The following is a 20,598-nucleotide window of genomic DNA, read 5'->3' on the forward strand; positions in this document are numbered from 1 at the left end:
TGGTTCATCTGGAGAAGGGCTTCATCACCATGAGTCAACTGAAAACGATAAAATAGTTACTTCATATAATCATCGAATGGCAAAAGTATAAACCGGTACATCGGGATGTCACACAGTGCACGAACTGTTGGAACTACGGCCATGGAGCGAGGAATTGCCACATGAAAATTCCAGGCTTGTACCCAGGATTTCATTTCGGGCCCAAAGATTAAAAAATAATGTTACTGAAGATTACTTATGTACCTAATTCTCGGTGTGCCTTTTACGAGCATACACTTGAAACATTCCCACTCGAACTAATATTGTATTACATTACATTACGTTTACTGTCTTGTTATTTCTGTAACACATGTCTGAGACCTTCTAAATAATTATATGTTTTTGATTTCGGGAGGGGCCAGGGCCCCTCGGGTCCCCCTATGGGTACGTGACTGCACATTATCAACGATTGCCTACTAGATGACATCACAGTAAAATGTGATCTACTAGCAAATCGTGTCCAAGCGTGCTGAGTTCACAAAAATTCGACAACAGGCAATACGTAAACAATCAACGCGCACGAATGTTCCAACGAAGGATGAAATTAATTTCCCACGGCTCCCACCGAAGAGGGATATTCCAAATTTGCCGCCATTTCCTCACAGCAATACGAAAGAATCAGACGCTGGATCTCAAAAAGATTCTTCCTCCAAAATCCCTCCTGGATGGCACCACAAGCAACGGATGACTCTGGTGACTTATTCTCTGATGAACAATTGATTGTCATTTTTGAAACAATGACAACAAAACTACGAAACTGCAGAAAGCGGTTATCAAATCAACGCCTTAGGCAAATTCATTATCGAATGTGCAATATAATGAGTTGGTTGCAGTTAATTGGAATGCTTGCTCACTCAGGAGCAAAACTGCTGAATTGCCCAACTTTTTTCAAGAGAAGAACCCCGATATTGCTATTTTTACTGAAACTCATCTTAAACCTGGAATTTCTATTTTTATCCAATCACAGAATTCACAGGCTCGACAAGACAACCACCAGAGGGGGAGTTGCCATTAAACGATCCATTCAGCACAGGCTTCTGTCAGCCTTTAAATTGCAACTTATAGAAGCCATCGGAATTGAGATTACAACGACGATGGGACCCATCGTCATCATTGCAGCGTACTGCCCCAAACAAACCAAACTTCGAGATGGTACGTGTGAATCATTGAAGCGAGATCTGGCTATGCTGACTCGTCGACAGAACAAATTCATCATTGCTGTAGACCTGAACGCACAGCATGAGCTGTGAGGAAACAAAAGACAGAATGGAAACGGATTCGTGCTTGCCGAAGATTACGAAACTAGACAGTACGACATTCTCTCTCCGGATCAACCAACATGACTTTCCAGATGGGGAGTTCATTCCATTTTGGATATATTCATCAGCAAAATCGCCATAGACAGCTCTCCGGTTGTCTTCAACGAGCTCTTTCCGACCACTTTCCAGTAATATTGACGTTGGGATCTTCACTAGAAACAGTGCTTATTCAACCTCAGAGGAACTATTATCGCACCGACTGGGTTCAATTTCAACAAATCCCCGACCAACTTATTAATATAGATTTGCCACTAGATTCCCCGATGAAAATGTCGAGTTCCTCTTTTCATATTGACAGTGTCACCAAGAAACTCATCCAACTTCGAAATATCTACCGGAGTCACTATCAACTAACTGGCATCCTAGATAAGAAGACCTCTTATAACAACTTAACTAGGATAACCCAGGAAAGGATATCTGAACTTCGCAACAGGAACTACCAGCAAAACCTTTGTAAAGTTCTCCCACATTCAAAGCCCTTCTGGTCCTTAACGAAGGTGCTCAAGAAAAAACCGAAGCCTATTCCTCCTCTGATGTCCCCCAGGATGCAGCTGAAGGAATACCTTTAATCAAACCAGTAGAGAAGGCAAATGCGCTAGGTCAGCTTTGTGTGTTCTCACAATTTATTACTCAACATTGTTAGTCCACATGACAGAGCCGTTGCTGATAGCGTAGCTGAGGTTGACCAATCAGACAGCTTGGTTCCTGAGAAAAGTAGAGTTACTGCGAATGAGCTGGTGGCTATTGTGTAAAAATCCAAAAATATGAAGGCTCCCGGTTTCGACAACACATTCAACATTGAGCTGAAACATTTGAGTATTCGCTCATTTGTCTTCTTAGCTAAAATTTTTAACAGGTGCTGGGAGTTTGGTTACTTCCCTTCAAAGTGGAAGTTAGTACAATACAAAGGCGAATTCTTGCTTTCGCAGATTAACAGGATATATTACTGGAAGAACAGTTTGGGTTCCGGAAAGGAAGATCCACCATCCACCAACTCACAAGGGTTAACAATGGCATCCAGCAAAACAAATCAGTGTCCAAAGCGACTTCCATGGCAATATTGGATATTGAAAAGGCATTCGACAATGTGTGGCACGATGGCCTGGTGTTTAAACTGCATCGGTATAATTTTCCGATGTATCTCATTAAAATTATCAAAAATTATCTTGCAGATAGAGCATTCCAGGTTTCTCTGAATAGTTTTCACCTTAAGACAGATTTACTATTCCTGCTGGTGTACCCCAAGGAAGTATCTTAGGTCCCATCCTATACAACATTTTTACAACAGACATCCTACCTCTTCCGGGTGGTAGTGTTTTGTCACAATTTGCTGATGATACTGCCATTCTTTACGTATCAGGGTCATTTCGCCGCAAGCCATTTCGCCGAAAGCCGTTTCGCCGAAAGGGTTATTTCGCCGAATGACATTTCGTCGAATGCCATTTCGCCTAATGCCATTTCGCCGAAAGCCATTTCGCCGAAAGGGTCATTTCGCCGAATCTTGAAATCGTCTTGAAATCGTAATTAGAATTGATTTAAATTAAAGACAAACGAAAGATGATAGCGTTAACGCCCGTTTTGTTGACCTACCATTGTACTTCTTGAATAATGATTGATTGTTGTACTCTTGAATAAAGATTGATTCAAGAACCTCAGAAAGTAGTTCCCAAGAAAACTTGTTGACTATTACCTAGTAAGCATCAAAGCAATTGCATAGGTGTATCTACCAGGAAAATGTAGGTGGTATTTCCCGTTTATTAAGTGAAAATGAAAAAAATATCTAATGCGGCTACGCCACATCGTTTTGGTTCATGTGCTGTCCGACCTCGCTACCGCTCGTTCGGACCTAACAAAAGCAAAGAAACCTAGCTTTGAGTAGACCGGGCAAACGAGGCGATTACAGGTTTGTATGCAAGAGGCCGCCGCTTCCGACGGCGGGTCGGCGGCCGACTCAGCTGGCGTCGACTCGGCGGCTTTATGCCGCCGAGCCATCTTGGCTTCGGTTATGTGGCTGCGCCACATCAGTTATACGACTTTCGGCGAAATGGCATTCGGCGAAACGACTTTTGGCGAAATGGCTTTCGGCGATATGACCCGCTCCCTTCTCTACAAAAGTCGTGGTATTAATGCTCTGAAGAATAAACTACAGACAGGTCTGGACGCAAAGCAAAGCCTTGGTTTTACATTCCTGTAGTGGAATTTGACATTCTGTTTCAACAGACTTCGAAGCCGATTCAGAGTGTACAGAACCAGTGCATGGCTGGTGCTACGATTCTACTGACACTACGAAACCTTCCAGGTCGGGGCTCGAACATACGACAACTGGTTTGTAAGACCAGCGCCCTATGCATTGAACCGCCAACCCAGGACAAGGTCTGGACGCTCTAACTGAATATTTTATAAGCTGGAAAATTGTGATCAATGCTGCAAAAACTCAGGAAACAAGATGCCACATTCGAGATCTCCAAAACTTGTTCCATCAGACGAATGCCGAGTACGATTCGGTGATGAGGTCATCCAATGGTCTGACGAAGTTATCTATCTAGGATTCACCTTTGACTGACATCTGATTTTCAGGTCACATGTTGATAAAATCGTTCAAAAATGCAGCATAATTATTAGGTCTCTGTATCCACTGATTTGTAGAACATCTAAACTGTGCCTGAAGAAGCAGATGGTTGTCTATAAACAAATCATCTACCCCGCTATTGAATACGCAGTCCCTGTTTGGTGGGGTTGTGCACGAACGCACAAATTTAGGCTTCAGCGCATTCAAAGTAAGATCTTAAAGATGATTCCAAATCTACTCCCTTGGACAAGGACTAGTGATATACTAGAACAAATACGAACAATACTGCACGAAATTTGAAGAAAGGTGCTCAATCTCTGTGATACAAATAATTCAAAATTTGTACGTATTAGGTTAGGGATAATTATAAATAGGTAGATATTTTATTAATAATTATAATAAATATTAACTAAAGCACATCTTATTAATAATGAATCGTGTGAACAATAAAGATGAAAGGTCAAAGTGTCAAAACATTTGTACTGTAAAACGTTGATGTAATACACAAAAATAATATTAATAAACAGATATTTATGAAAAAAAAAATGAAAGTCGTTCATATCTTCTAATGCTTATGACGGAACTGGATGTCGAGGTGAATTTCTCCCACCAACATCAGTAAGAACAAACCAAGTATAAAGTGTGAAACGCTCACGTCGTACTCTTATTTGGACTTCTATTCGATCGTCGGGAGAATCAGTCACCAGTAATGAGAGCAGACATTTTGCGTGGTACAAAACATCAAACGCTCAGGTCGTAGAGCCAGTTTCCGTTCAAAGAAGATCGATTGCATAATCCAGCTGCATTGGAGCAAAATATAATGAAAAAATGGCAACAATGAGGAGCATTATGCAAAATCAGCCCTTCTAATGGCTCCAAATGTTATCTGAAGAGCTGTAAAAATTGCTTGCAAATAAAAAACCATCGGTGTAGTGCAAATATGAGATAATTTGATTAGCTTTGTGCAATTTCGCAGTGCAAAATTCGCAACAGTGTTTAATATAATTTATATCCAAATAGTGTTTAATATCTAAAAGAACTACACAATTTGGCCCTTTTGAATGCCTTTCTTTCACTGAAATATTCAAATCCGAAATAAAATATTCGACATAAAGTTCTGTATTCTGCTATTTAGAATCACAATTATATATCCAAAGTATTATGCGAAATTTTACTTCACTGTACTGTATACGGCTCGTTTTTCAACCAGTTGTAGTTTGTAGTAGACCTTGCTACTGATTTGCTATATAAAATGCATACCACCGACTCAGAAGCTATATAAAATGCATACCACCGACTCATTTCGAATTTGGCTGTGGTTGTCAACGTGCTGATTATGGCGCGATCGAGGCATCTCCAAGCGAAATACAAAGCCTGCTACCGCCAGTGGAAGCAGCTGGAGACTCCAACGGAACACATATCTGTATCGCACCCACGAACAACAGGTCAGCCTGGAAATATATGACGGAAGTCAGCGGTATCCATCGGAACTCAATGGTATCCATTGGAATTCGAACTCAACACGTCACTCTCCATCATGAACGCTTTCATAAAAGGTTATTTTCAGAACCACCATTATTTTATCTATCTAAGAACTATACTGGTTGTTTCGTAATATTTAATTGTGTGTTAGAATGTTTGATGTAACTAATCTGTACTGTAGTTTAGGTGTACCGGTTCAAATTCTAGTAGTGGAAAATAGGAAAGCTTGCACAATTCACACAATCGATCAACTAATAGATATTCGGAAGTATAAAGAAAGAGTGTCAGTTTTATTCGTATTCACGACATCATGTCTCTGACATTACACACCCCTACTTTTTTATTTGTTCAAAGAATTCATTCAGGTGAATTTATAACATATAAATATCGTAAGATATAAGGTAGGTGACTGAGTTTGAGCAGACCCTGTCAGCTTGGAGCGAAATCAATATTCAGTTCAGCAACGCCATCGCACGGCATCACATTCAACATATCATGTCAATTGTATGGGTGCGCGCACGAATTTGACATTTTTGGATTGTGAACAAATAACGTGTTAAAGAAGTGTCCAGTAACAAGAAAGAATTTGTGAATCTTGACAAGAATAACCCAGGATGCAATGTGGAAATCGACAGTCGAGCTTGAAGTACAGATTCAAACGATTTTATCAAATCAAATAAATGCACCAAAATTCGCCGAAATTTATTTATAACAATTGATTTAATATATTTTCTTGGGTTTACCTTGCTGCATACAACTAACAACTAATGTTTAATATTACCTCATATACAATCGTTATAATCTGTGTTTTTTTTAATTGGACTAAGTATAAGCATTTGAAAAAAAAATTCCTTATTTCACAATTCAATTGTCAAATATCGGCCTTATTCATCCACAGACTTCCATAGACACGGATAAAAAAATTACACTCAAACACACATTGACCGTTCGCCCTTGTGCTACCGCAAAAAATACTTTGCAGTGAAATTATTCAACACTACCTTGTTTCCTACTTACGTTAAATAATCACAATGAAAAACTAATAGTTGATTAGAGTAATAACTTGTAATGTGTGGGTGTTCTGTGTTTGTTATTTTGATTTTCGACTGTAGTTATATTTATCGTATTGTATTATAATGTATCGATTTATTTTAGTGTGTATGTGCTGTTTGAACTCAATTTGATTATTTTTATGTTAAACACTTATCCGTTGTAGAGTTTTGTATTTCATAATAATAATATTTCGTACAATTTCTTCAACAAGATACATTTTATTTATTTCTTCGTCTATCTTCTCCTATTTGATGATCAATATTTGGAAAGGATTTTCCTAATACAGTGACAGATTTTTTTTATTTCGCTGAACATTTAGGTAAGACGTCGAGGGATCCTTAGTATAGTTTAGCTTTTTAGTTACACAGTCCTTGGTTATACGAGTGCGTTCGTTACTTATAGTTTCTAGAATTTTAAAATTGCAAATTGCAGTCATAAGGAAAAAATTATCAATCTAATCCAAAGATCTAAATAATGTTATTATTCGAACCATCACTACATCGTTGCTGAGAAGACGTTTCCGTGCTCTTCTCTTCTGATGAAGAAAATGCATTTTGAAGGCTGTAGTATAATTTTGTTGACATTGTTTGAAATCATCTGAGTAACAGGGTAATCTTAATTTCATACATAATGAAGTATGTAAGAGAAGTAGCCAATAGCACGATATGGATTGTTCACACACATTGTTCTAATCAGCTAGAATGTTTTGGTTTTTAGGAGTCACTTTATGCATTATTCACTTGTGTCTTGTTTGTTTACTACTTGGGACGGCAATAAGATGAGTTCAGATCAGATCTGCAATAAAGGGGGAAAATAACAATCGTGTAAGATTATCGGTGAATCTGGATCGTTAATCGTTTTGTTGGTAGATACGTGTGCCTTGCATGTGTAAGAATATTTTTTCCCTTCCAGAGTTGTGCATGCCTTCGGCTGCTCTGCGATTTGGATTGGAAAATAAGTTCAATATATTCCCAATTAAGTGCGTTTCTATACTTTATTCACAGCAAAAAATTATGAAATTTACTGGTGACGTAAATCCTCATATGACTCAAATCATAAGAACGTAATTTGTAAAATGACTGAATTTTACTAGAATGATTTACATATGTGTCGAACTTACACTACTTTTAAAGCAGATGTGTAAATTTACATGGTTCAGCACTTAAAAATATGTCAAAATACATGAAATATGTGTTGGATCTACAAACACGATGATTAACAATTATCGGACGAGATGAAAACTCGAAAAAAATTACGGTTAATAAATTTATTAAATTATTCAATTTAAAGTCTATTCGCACTATGCCGGGACGGCCGATCCGGGACGATCCGGAACGATTTTTCCCTCATCGGCGATGACTAAGCTGCCGGCGTGTACATGTACTGGAATGCCGAATCCGGCATAAAATCCATTTGGTTGCCACCCATATTCCTCGCCGAATTTAACTAACCGTGCCGACTGAGCGAAACACTGAGGAAAAGTGCGAATAGACTTTTAAGCAGCATCATTCATATTACGTTCCGTTGTGATAGCAAAAAACATTTTCAGTGTGCACCAATAGACAGCGTTATGATTGTTACGTTATTCCTTTGGCAGTGCTAGAATTTACTTTTGAGGTTTGGAAGTCGACTTCTTTTAGTTGCTATATACAATTACCGCGTAATGTCATTTTCAACTTTTACACTCTGCAAAATTTGAAAATTATGCATGACGTAAATCAAAATATGCAGTATTTTTGATGATGACTTGATACCACATCAATTCAACATCAACATTTGAATCTGAGTATTCTTCCCACTATGATGTCAAATTCAGTTGAATTAGCTGTTAAATTACTGATATGACATATTTTTACATCTGCTGGGTGATAATTTTAGATCGATTGATACGCTTCTGTTACACTGAAACCTCCATTTACGAACTAAACGGGGGTTCGTAAAAAGAGGTAGTTCGTAAAAAATTGGGATTTGGTTCATAAAAAAGGTTACGTTATTTGGAATTTATTTCGTTAAAAAAGTTTTGTGTAATGAATGTGGAAACCGCGCATCATATGGCTACGAAACCGCGCCTCATATGCAACGGATGTGAAGATTAAGTGCAAGAAAATGATATTTGGACACGTTTCAAAATCCAAGATGGCGGCTTCCGGTTTATTGATATTGCTAAAAACCCCTAACAATATGGGTATCTTCGGAACGAAATTGATGAGTAGATGTCGGAAAACTATGTTTAAGGTAATTCTGTAATTCAAGATGGTGACTTCCGGTTTCTTGATATTCCCTGAAAACCCTTACAATTTGGACATTTTCGGAACGGGATTGATGAGTAGATGTCAGAAAACGATGTTTGAAGTGGTTCTGAAATCCAAGATGGCGACTTCCGGTTTGTTGAGGTGGTTCTGAAATCCAAAACAGTGACTTCCGGTTTATTAGTATTTCTTGAAAGTTTTTGACGTATTCCTTGAACTTGGTATTCCTTGAAAACACTATACCGGATGTCACCTAATTGAATTTTGGAATGAGTCAAACATCGTTTATTATTATCCAATCTGTTCCAGAAATTCCTTTGTTTTAAGGGTTTTTAAGGCATATCGATAAACCGGAGGATGTTATATTGGAATTCGAGACGACACCAAATATAGTTTTGCGGCATCTGTTTATCAAATACACTCCAAAACTACCGATATTGTAAAGGTTTTCAAAAAATATCGATAAACCGGAAGTCGTCATTTTGAATTTCAGAACCACATCGTACATCGTTTTCCGACATCTACTCATCAGCCCCGTTCCGAAAATACTCATATTGCAAGGGTTTTTATGGAATATCAACAAACCGGAAGTCGCCATCTTGGATTTCCGAAACCACCTTAAACATCGTTTTCTGACATCTACTCATCAATCCTGTACCGAAAATACCTATATTGTAAGGGTTTTCAAGGAATATCAAGAAACCGGAATTCGACATCTTGGATTTTTGAACCACCTCAAACATCATTTTCCGGAATCTACTCTTTAACCCCCTTCCAAAAATACCCATATTGTTGTAGTTTCCATGGGATATAAATGAGTCGGAAATCGCTTTCGATGTATGTCAAAACCTCTTTTTACGAAGTAGGTTCATACAAATAAGAATATCAGTTTATCCAGCACATTGTTTTAAAATGAATGATGTTTTTCACGAAGATTTATATGGTTGTTGTTAAGGCAGAGAGGAGGGGGGGGGGGGGTCGAAATGATTAAAAAAAACACAATTTTTGCAAGTTTTGTTTAGAACTATCGATCAACAAAATAAATTCAAATATTTTGTACAATAAAAAGCATCGTTCAAACAACATTTTGTATTTTTTTCGTGGAAAAATATTGAGAAATAAGTCGATGAAGAGGTATTTTTGAGGACGCTTATAAAAAATCATGATTTGCGGTGTCCACCGTATCTCAGCGCAGACTAATCAGAAGTAAACAAATCAAAGCAGAATATTTAGAGTAGAAGTTTTTCTAGACCCCAAAGATTCTGTTTGATTTTTTTTTTAATTTTTTTAATTTTTGGTGGTTGTTCAAAGTGAAAACTACGATTTTCACAAAAAAAACCGCCATTTTGTAGCTGTGAAACTTCCCCAAAGTAATAAACAACGAAAAGGAAAAGGGTCTGGTTTTTTATATGTAGAAAGTGTGTGCAAAATTTGAAAATAATTGGTGCAGTAGTTTTTAAATGACGATGGACACGAACACTCAAAACCTGCTTTCGAGAAAAAAGCATTTTTGTTTATAAAATCAATGGAAACAATGTATCAATCAAGGGAGCCCGTAGGGTCTAACATATTCAATGAAACATTTCAAGAATGTTTTTTCAAGTTTTGAAGTCAATTGATGCAGAAATCTTGGGCCTGTGCGCCGAGCTCTTACTTCTTCGCAGTATGAGATAAGTAAAAAGTAACTTGCTGAGTTTTGTACCGATAGGTTTAAAAATTTCACAGAATATTCTTGAAATGTTTTACTATCAGAAAATATAAAAAAAGAGATTTTTCAAGGGTGTTAGACCCTACCCGCCCCTTAAAGTTTGTTAATAACAACTAAATTTGAAGTACAATAATAAGCCTTCGTACCACATTTTAGTTTATTCTCTTTCATAAAAGCACACAGCAACAAATATGAAATTTACTGCTGACGCAAATCCATATATGACAAAATTCATAAGAACGTAATTTCTAAAATGGCGGAATTCTACAAGAATGATTTGAGTCTGCGAAAGAACATACCACACCTTTCAAGCAGGCGTGTAAATTTTTTTTGGGGGAAGGTCGGAAGTGCGGAAATGCAAACAAAGTATGTTATTTTCTGTTTTTCTAGAAAAACTCAAATCCATCTTTTATTTTAATGTGCGAAAATCATAGTGTCACAATAACGCATTTTGGTTGATTTGAACATTTGAACTCCGTTTTGGTTGTTTTTGGTGTTCACCATCACAGCTAGTATCAATATTTGTACAATTCACTGGTAGGGGAAAGTAGGGAATTTCTAAACCACACTTTTATTTTGACTGATATCTCACCCGAAAATCAAATTTATTTAAAATTGTAGAATTAGAAGTTACACTATAAGTAAAATTATAAAGTAGCTGGAGAATTCAAAAATTCTATTTATTTCCAAATTATAAGGATTATGAAATAATATTCAATACTGTCATTTCGAAAAAAAATATATTTAATTTTAAAACGCAAAATTTCAAAACAACGTATTGAGTAAGTTACATCAGCTTGACTGATGTAACTTACTATACAGTTAAGGTGGTGTAATGTACTCAATACGTTATTTTGATAAAATAACGTGTGATTTATTGATATTCAAGAACGAATTTCAACGACGGCTAGTCCACGCCGTACCAATCCTTGCGTGAGCTTGGCGCTACGCCAAAGCAGAAGAAATAAAAATGTTTCATTGGGGACGGGTACAGTGTGATGCCTTTCATGCAGCTCACCTGGATTCGATTCCCACCCTTTTCTGGCTTGAAGAGGCGAATGACCTTAAGGTTAAAGCCTCTATAATTAAAACAAAACAAATGTTTCGTCGTAATGGGAACTGACTTCTGTTGCGATACTGTAAGTATCGAGGCCTAAAGTATCGATACTAAGAGTATTGCTCTAATGCGATATCGATACCAAAAATACCCGATTCTCGAAAAAAAGTATCGATACCGCAAAGTATCGACTTGGTATCGGACATCCCTACTGCTTAGAAGTTCGTTCGGTTACATCGTGCAAACTTTCAAGTGTGGATAATTACTTAAAAACGGACTGCTTGGAAAACTATTCATGAACTTCGTAAACTGCTTCGTAATCTGTCCCGTTTATACGAACGTTTGGTTAATTGAGAATTCAATTTACATACAGTTCTCCGGACTTCAATCACGAAATTGCAATATCACAATTGTTTTTACTTGCCTTGTCTCGTGCCACTAATATTTCATTTCATTGCTGTTGATTTTCTCAAAAAAGGTTTCAATTGTACTGACAAAAATTTTCCATGAAGTTCAAATGCATTTATAATTTTTGGAAAAGCAGCTATTTTTGGAAAATGCAAGAGTAGTATGAATACAAATCAAACTGATTTCATCGCTAACATAAAGAATGGATTCAATCAGTATAGCATAAACGTAGCAGCCAAAGAATATGGGAACATCCGCTATATAACTTGCACATATCATTCCATCACTTGGCGTACTTTTAAAGTCTATCTTAAAAATTCATGTAGATGACAAAGTACTTTATCAAATCTATAACTTCGAAACATGAATTTAAGATTTAGTTTTATGGCAGACGCTGGGATTTTGAGAGTTCCATTGAAACAAAAGTTGATGATATGCCTTAGACTGCATGCATTCGACACATACAATGAGTCTTGAAGTTCCGGCGGGAGTTCTTCCATTGAAAGATCGCTTTTGGGAGCTTTCATCACGACTGCACAGAAAGAAATAATGAAATTCACACGAGATGTAAATCAATAGTAACATGGAATAGACATGGGTTGAATCGAAAATTTGATTGAAAACCTTCATCGGTGCAAAACTAAATTGGATTGCAATGAATTTTCAATTAATATAACTGTATCTTTCAATTAACGCTTATTTTGCGATCAAATTATATTCCAACGTACAGAATTGTAAAGTAATTTTATGTTTAATTACCTGCTCCAAATATGTGCATGAAAATAGATGTAAATTCACAAAATATTTTTACCTGTGTGCTAATAAAATGTGAAGTACTGAATCCCCTGGTTATTAATAACTTCGAAAGGCTGGTCGAGCTTCAATCTCAAACAAGATTCATGACAGTATATTTTAACCATATGTCCCAGGAAATAAACCCTTCAAGATATATTCCTATCCGTGTCAGCCTAATAAATGTCCCTGACTCAACTTTATTTTTCGATATATCCATGCATCGCGACGGATCGCGAATTGAAGAAGCGACAGGGTTTGGTATGTTCAACAGTAATGTCTTCAAGAACCTGCATCTGTTTATATAGCAGAGTTAGCAGCAGTTCATTATTGCTTGAATGTAATCGTCACATTATCTCCAAACCATTATTTCCTCTTCACAGATAGTCTGAGTGCAATTGAAGCCATTCGCTCAAACATGACTAGCAAGAAAGAAATGGTAATATTTAAAAAATTTATCCTTGTAAAATCATTCTGTTCAAACACTCAAACGAAAAGTTAAAGAATGAACCGTTTTTTTTGGGCAAAATAAAACAGTGCCTGAACGACATATTGAACAATAATTATCTAATCACTATAGTCTGGGTCCCGACTCATTGCTCCATTCCAGGCAATAAAAAGCCGATAGTTTAGCCAAATGTGGTGCTATTGAGGAAGAAATTTTGAGATACCGATTGCTTTCAACGAATTCTATACCGCGACTCGCCAAAGAACACTTGCCAGCTGGCAATCTTCTTGGGATAAAGATGATCTTGGTCGGTGGATGCACTCAATTATTCCGAAAATATCGACAAAGGCATGGTTCAGGGGACTGGATGTGAGTAGGGATTTCATTCGTATGATGTCCAGACTCATGCCCAATAACTACACGTTAGACGCACATCTCCTTCGAATTGGGCTCTTCGAGACTAATCATTGTGCTCGTGGCGAAGGTTATCGGGATATTGATCATGTCGTTGGGACATGCGTGGAGTATCGTGATGTCAGATCTCAACTAATAAATTCTTTGCGTATTCAAGGTAGACTATCCAATGCCCCAATTCGAGACATTCTTGCTTGTCGTGACCTTCCATACATGAAACTTCTTTATCATTTCATAAAGAAAATTGGAGTTTCAATTTTATAAAGGACCCTTTTAAGACTTAGTTCTGATTCCAGCTGCGACCATGAGTTCAACCATTAGCTAAATTAAAATAGAAATCATGTAATGATACAAACAAACTCGAAATACTTTATGAAATTATCAACAAAATGTCTGAAAATAACAGCTTATTTTATAATTTATAGAAGTTAATCGTTTGGTTCAAATAATATTTCCGAGTAGATTTCATAATTAATGGCCTTAGATTATATTGAAGTAATAAGAGGAATATATTTTAATAAATTTAAATCGTTGTGACTATTTTAGAATTATATTAGGATAAGAATTTTATGTAAAAGTGATTCTACGGCGAAGAAAAACTTATGTAAACTGCCTTAAGAAATAAACGTATTTATGAAAAAAAAAAGTTGATGAAAATGTGGACGGATCGATCGGTTAGATTAATGCATTCCATAGCTTTGTTTCTATACCCTAATAATGGAAAAAATCCACCCATCCAAGTTAAGTGCAGTAGTATTTTACATTTGAACTAGAATTTAGAGTAGTATTAAATAAGATTCAGACTTCACGTTGGCTTTCGTTTCGATTCGTGCCGTTGGAATTGTGAGTGAACGTCTCTACTGGATGGTATTAAACCGGTGCTGACGATCCGTTCGTAGTCACAACTCCAGGCAACAACACAGTTTGAGAACTAATTGATAAGATGTCTTGGGTCAGTTATGAAATTATGGGAATTTTCAAGCTCTAGAAAGTCAGTTTCAGCAAACGTGAAATTTAATGATCAATTCATACTAGACAATCAGTACATCCTAAAATGTCAGTTAAGTGTTCATAGACTCAGAAAATCATCCTAGTCACATTTTTCGTACCGACTTCTGTTATACCAGTTTGCGGATTCCGGTTTCGGAAGTACCTGCAATAGTTGGACTCACTTCTTTTTCTTAAGGATGGCTTAACCCATCTGAGTATTTATTCACTTTATAGGTTACACTAGTATGGACACATACCTTTTTTGTTTTTGAAGGAACAAAGAAAATTATTTTGAAGAATACCACACATTTATATATGATAATACGGGAGATATGAAAAAGGCATCATTACACTACTAGGTGGATTAAAACAGGTTTTCTGTTCTAGAAAAAAATTTTTTTACCGCATCGAATTTGTTGAAGTATCAGCCGAATGTAGTTGAATAATTTTGATATAATTACCTCTAAATCTGACATGTATTTAAAATTTAAAATACCTTGGATGCCCCAAATTTTGCATGTACATACAAAGTAGATATTGAAACTTTGAAAACTAGTGATAAACGGTACAAGAGCATAACTCGAGTGTAAAGAAACGAGATGATTTCCTTCAATAACAGATTTGCAAGATTAAACCAACAAGACTAAAATATCATTTGGTATTCATTCAAGTTTCGCGTAGGAATATGAAAATAGAATAAACCAGAAAATTCAGAGCAAATTAAATCTTGCAGAAAAATATGTCTGATTACTGAAGGTTTGTTTTACTTGCTAGCATCATTAGATACTGATTCGGTGAACATCGTGCCAATGTCCTTATTTTCTAATGTCTCCGGCGAAAATGGTTCCTCATAGGTTAAAAAACTGTTCGAATTGGATATGGTTGTCTTCCGGTGTGGATCTTTGGATTTAAGCGATGCACTTTTAACGATTTTCACGCTGCTTCTGGTATTGGATGTTTGTTGTGTAGTGTCATCGGGTATGATGATTACATTTTTATGTGTTGATTTCTTCCTCTTTAAAGATTTTGGGTTGGTATCGACAATGATCACATCCTGCTTACTTTTTCGCTGAACGAATTCATCCGAAATAAAAACCAGTTCCACACTGTTTGCGGTATTGTAGTTGCTTCTTAATGGTGCAAACTCGTCCTCATTGTGGTTGGAGTTAAGTGAAATATCATCTACAGATTTGGACTTATGGTAACCGTTTCCCAATGTATTATTAGGGTCCACCACAACGGTCAAAGTATCTTCCTCCAGGTGTAAACACTCTATCACACCGAGTGCGCTGTGGATTTTTTCTCCTTGCTGATCGATACTCTCCATCGATTTTGAATTTTTCTTTGTGCGATGAATTTTAATTTTTTGGTCAGAAAGTGATTGTCGACGAAACTCATCAGAAATAACAATGATTTCCTCTACCTGGGTTTTGCCTTTACGTAGCTGAGGTCTTTTTCGATATCCAGAACGTAGTCCGTGCTGAACACCGATGGACCTGCGCTCGACAGTTTCGCTGTGGCGACGCTGGAGGCATTTGATGTCTTCACCAACTACGCTTGCAGATGGAGTAACAGACAATGGAGACGGAAGCAATGGGGACCAACTGGCAGCCTTGGAAGGACTTTCGCCAAATGTATCTACTACCTGCAGAGATCGATTGCATTCTACGTTGACCTCTGCATCTGCTTTGCCAGGTATGGGAACTAATACGTTTTGCTTGTTTTGATCTGGCTGTAATTGTGTATCATGTTTCAGTTGTCTATTGCTAACGACCTGATTTAAAATATTTTTAATATCTAAAGATAATCTACACTTTGTACATGACGACGATGAGCTGTTCGTATCGTTTAGTTTTGTTACTAAACTGTTCAAATTGTCTTTGTTTAATTGTAGCAATTTCTTACGATTACCTTCTTTGCTGAACGTGGTGCTGCCGGTGGGTAGTTTTTCCTTTTCTGCTGTATTTTTTCCTAAGCTCAATAAATGTTCAGGATTGCGTTGCTGAAGTTGTAAATTTTCTTTGGAAATGTTAATGATGTTCTCATTACAGGCGCATTTTTTGAACTTAAGATTCAGTTCAATCATGCTACTGTCACTAGAGTACGAAATAAAACCTTGAACATCACTGTTATGACAGTCAGCTTCGAGACCAGCCATCATCGAGGTTCGATCGTCATCAACATCTGAGTTTTGTTGAAAATGATCCAAAGCAACACCGTTGATGTGAACAGTGGCTTTGGTATTACTGTGGGTCGAATTGGTACTCCGTTTGCTATTGTTGTTGCTATTATTCTTACTAAAGCTCCCGTGAATAGGTGAGGATGGTGACAAAACGCCGACGGAAGCCGGAATGGCAGTTGAAACGCCGGAAGCTAGATTGAACTCGCTTCCAGCGTCTGTCCCCTGATGCTAGAGAAGTTTCTCTGCTGTCGAAACGTTTGTTGAGTTTGAGCTTACTGTAATCGATGCATTGAGAATCTCGTCATCTGCAAATAAAAGTCTCGCAGTAAATTAAAAAAACTTCGCTAAGTCCTGCAAATAGCATTTACCTGTTATAAGATCGTCATCATTTTCATCATCTTCCTCTACTTCCAACACAACGTCGCCTACGTCTTTGTTACCTTTCCTTTTTTCTGCGTTTCGTTTCTTTCTATCGTTTTCAGAATTTCTGTCATCAAGGCCACCACCACCCTTGTTCAGTTTTTGTCAGTTGACCAATTCCACCGACACAAATTGCTTCAGTCGCTCCAGATACTGACTGTACATCTCTACATCATTGTGTCCGGCTCCCTCGACCCACAAAGGTTCAACTGCCCTGGGACATTTCTCGTAAATCGTCATTCCATGGGAAAAATCAATTACCTCATCTTCGGTCCCGTGTATTACTAAAACAGGGGACGTGACTTTTGGAACTTTGTCGATGCTAGAACACACAAAACATTAAAAAGTTTTGTTTCTCATATCACAGAACCTTCCTACCTAGGGAAAGCATCAAAGAACCAAGTCCTTTTGGTTGCCGGAAATGCCACCCGCATGCCAGACATAAGGGGTGAATGCAAAATGACCGCTCCTACTTCGTACCGGCTGGCTAAGTCCACCGTCGGTACCGTTCCTATACTTTGTCCGTATAGGATAATGTTTTCCGGACTGATGCCGTACCGGGTTCTTAGGGCATGCCAGGCGGCGTCGATATCCGCGTATAGGTTCTTTTCACTTGGTTTCCCAGTACTCATACCGTATCCGGAGTAATCGTAACTGAAAATGTTGCAATTTATCCGTTGGCCTAATCCTATGAAGAAGCTTGTCATTTGTCCTAGATCGACAGCGTTACCATGAGAGAAAAGTAGCGTAAATCTGTAAGAGAAAGGCAAATTAATTTACATTGCTTTTTACACTACACGAAGCCGGCAAAAGCCAATAGTTTTTTCTCATTATCAATAAAATATTTCTAAAATGTTACAAACAAGCTACGGAATAACTTAAATGATCCAAAGATTTAAGCGGAATATGTAGCCTTCAAACTCATTCTTGTTCATTTTTGAATGATTTAAACTTGAAATCACTATACTGAAGTCATGAAAAACAGTAGTTGAAATTATCTATCAGTTACTAATTAGTCTTTCATCTGGTCTTGTCTACTGATATTTGCAACAACTATACTCAAACCGATCACTGGTTGAATTACATGCAAAAACTGTTCTTGCTTTCACTAGTTAGTTATATTATTAGTTATATTACCGAAAAACTTCATATGCTGTCAACAAATTATTCTCAAACGCTCACTAAAAGTAAGCACTTCTTATCAGGAAATCTTATCTTAATTCGCTTTACGGTAACATTAAGGTCAAAGCTCATTCTTTCTGAATACTACATTCAATAAAGCACCACATCGATGCATGGCACTATTAACTTAAATAAAATTTTCACGAATGCATTTGAATATGGGTGTATAGTTAAATTATTAAGTTCACTAATGCGTAATATTCAATTAAGACTATTCGACATACGATGGTTTTCATACACGTACCGCAAAAGTGTGATTCATGCTCAACATTGTATGAAATTTTTGCACGCATATTACACTAGAGTAATTCGCATGTTAATCGACCATTTTTTGTTGTAGTTTGCATGTGCCAGCAACCTTTGATGATCATGATCGTTATCAGTTATCATGTGGTTCACTGAACATGAAACAGCTACGCCGAACACGCACTACATTATGAAAATACTCGAGATATTACAAACTTAATGCTATCGATATACCAAATGCGGTCAGAGTGAAATCTGTTATTGTTGTATGATTATTATTATTTGTGCTATTGTTCCTGATAATCGAAATTTCAAGAGAAGCCATTACTTACCTAGCATTCGTGCTACACTTGGCAAATAAGCAGGCTATTCGATTTCCTTTTGAAGATCTTGCAAAAAAAGCTTCGAAACATTCCATTTCCCGATCTCCATACTGCCAGTCCGCACGTTCATGAAGATTTAGAGTAAATTTACTGTTTGCCGTTTCTTCTGTTTTTAGGTCATAACTAGGTTCCGGTGGCAGAAATGCCAGCTTGGATGCGATCCGTCCCGGACATGGAGGACAGCAAAACAAGCAACAAAGTTCACTGAAACTTAAACCATTCATTTTTTTCTTGCTCTCAGATACTTCCACTGTCGAACCAGCAGCCGATACAACCACTCCTCCAGTACCAGATTCGGATTCAGCGAATATAGCGCCTTCTGATCCGAGTTTGCGGGTATCTGTGGAGGAAGATTCTTTTTGTCGTTCCAACATGAATATCTATACCACTAAACTTGTAAATGACAACGACTGGCAATAACTAAGCCAGTTTTCTCCAATATGGTAAAAAATAATATAACGAATTGAATTTGTTCTTTACACAAAATACAATGAGATTTTTTCCATTCACTACCTATCCTGAACTCGTATTGTATCAATTTTGGCAAATTCACATATTATCGACAATAATTGATTACCACACGTGCAATATTCACCCTTTTCAGTGATTTAGAACGGTTTTGTGTTTTTCAGCACTAAATACTTCGGAAAACGCCACACACTCGTCTTTTACTGTTTTTATAGATTCTCATTGTCCGTAAAATGACGTTTATACTCTAATGAGATCAGAGTTGCCAGATCAACCAATCTATTGGTAGCTCAACAGATTTCTGATGCTCATGCAAAGCAGGCATGGTTGTGTATTATTCACAATTCTCTAAAACATTAGATATTAATACAGAAATTCGAGAACACTTTTAATACAGTTGATTTTTATGTGTCTTTTTGGTTCGATAAATTTTCTTGGATTATAATTCAATGACAGCTATATTTTTTCTGTTTCAACAGACTTCGAAGCCGTTTCGATAATCGCATGGCTTGTAATATGATCCTACTGACACTAAACATGAACATAAAACAACTGATCGAGTTTATTATACTCTCTCTTGCGTTTATAGCTATCCTAACTCGTGACAATATTGTTGTCAAACCAAAGTATTGGCAAAACCGTCAATCCAATTGACTTCACGCTTAGAAAAAGTTACTCAGAGTTTGAGTACTAGTTACTCATTTTCAAATGATACATGGAAACGTCAAAAATTGAGTAGTTATCATCAATGATATTGTAAGTTGTAATAACCATTTGTAGCAACAGGTTGTATTTTTTGTTAGTGAGATCGCGTATTTCGAGGGTGAGTCGCTCAACACAAACGGTGTTGTGTCTACAAATACCGGAATGATAAACTCCGTGTTGTGCTTTAGAATGGAAACGAATATGCTCAAATATTATTTATGAGAAATAAGTGTATGATTGATTCTTGAGAATAACACATGTATGTTAATTTGCGATTGACACACTACTCCAAGCGATCACCACTTGATATAGTATTGAGTTCAATTACTTAATATTTTAATACAATACACTCAGAAAAGGAGCAATTTTTTTTTTGCAAATTTGGTATATGTGAAATAAAACTTCACTTAAAATTTGAGTGATAGTTACTCTATTTTTGGTACATGTACAAATAAAGTATTACTCAGTAAATGAGTAGATTAGA

The 20,598-nt window shown here is 36.9% G+C and overlaps 2 protein-coding genes across 2 annotated transcripts; both read right to left on the minus strand.

Annotated features, from left to right (window-relative positions):
* Positions 1-4,445: 4,445 nt before the first annotated feature.
* Positions 4,446-17,204, minus strand: LOC131439335 (uncharacterized). The gene is made up of 2 exons (XM_058610230.1): positions 17,151-17,204; positions 4,446-16,938 (listed from the first exon to the last, which is right to left on the minus strand). The coding sequence occupies exons 1-2, from the start codon at positions 17,202-17,204 to the stop codon at positions 15,292-15,294; spliced, it is 1,701 nt and encodes a 566-aa protein (XP_058466213.1). The 3' UTR covers positions 4,446-15,291.
* On the minus strand, positions 16,878-19,625 carry LOC131434808 (alpha/beta hydrolase domain-containing protein 17B-like). Its single transcript, XM_058601973.1, has 4 exons — positions 18,891-19,625; positions 17,509-17,883; positions 17,079-17,452; positions 16,878-17,015 (listed from the first exon to the last, which is right to left on the minus strand). Exons 1-3 carry the CDS (start codon positions 19,313-19,315, stop codon positions 17,236-17,238), a joined length of 1,017 nt encoding a protein of 338 aa, XP_058457956.1. The 5' UTR covers positions 19,316-19,625; the 3' UTR covers positions 16,878-17,015; positions 17,079-17,235.
* Between the last annotated feature and the right edge of the window lie 973 nt (positions 19,626-20,598).

The sequence above is a fragment of the Malaya genurostris genome, chromosome 3 (assembly GCF_030247185.1).
Source record: "Malaya genurostris strain Urasoe2022 chromosome 3, Malgen_1.1, whole genome shotgun sequence".
Taxonomy (NCBI): Eukaryota; Metazoa; Arthropoda; class Insecta; order Diptera; family Culicidae; genus Malaya; species Malaya genurostris.

What these genes read in the sequence shown, in the direction of transcription:
- LOC131439335 (XM_058610230.1), bottom strand. Translation starts at nt 17,204, where the DNA reads ATGACAGAAATTCTGAAAACGATAGAAAGAAACGAAACGCAGAAAAAA. An exon ending in AAACGCAGAAAAAAGGAAAG is followed by an intron (nt 16,939 to 17,150) that starts GTAACAAAGACG and finishes AAACTTCTCTAG; the next exon opens with CATCAGGGGACAGACGCTGG.
- LOC131434808 (XM_058601973.1), bottom strand. Translation starts at nt 19,315, where the DNA reads ATGTTGGAACGACAAAAAGAATCTTCCTCCACAGATACCCGCAAACTC. An exon ending in AAGTGTAGCACGAATGCTAG is followed by an intron (nt 17,884 to 18,890) that starts GTAAGTAATGGC and finishes TTTCTCTTACAG; the next exon opens with ATTTACGCTACTTTTCTCTC. An exon ending in TTCTTTGATGCTTTCCCTAG is followed by an intron (nt 17,453 to 17,508) that starts GTAGGAAGGTTC and finishes TGTGTGTTCTAG; the next exon opens with CATCGACAAAGTTCCAAAAG.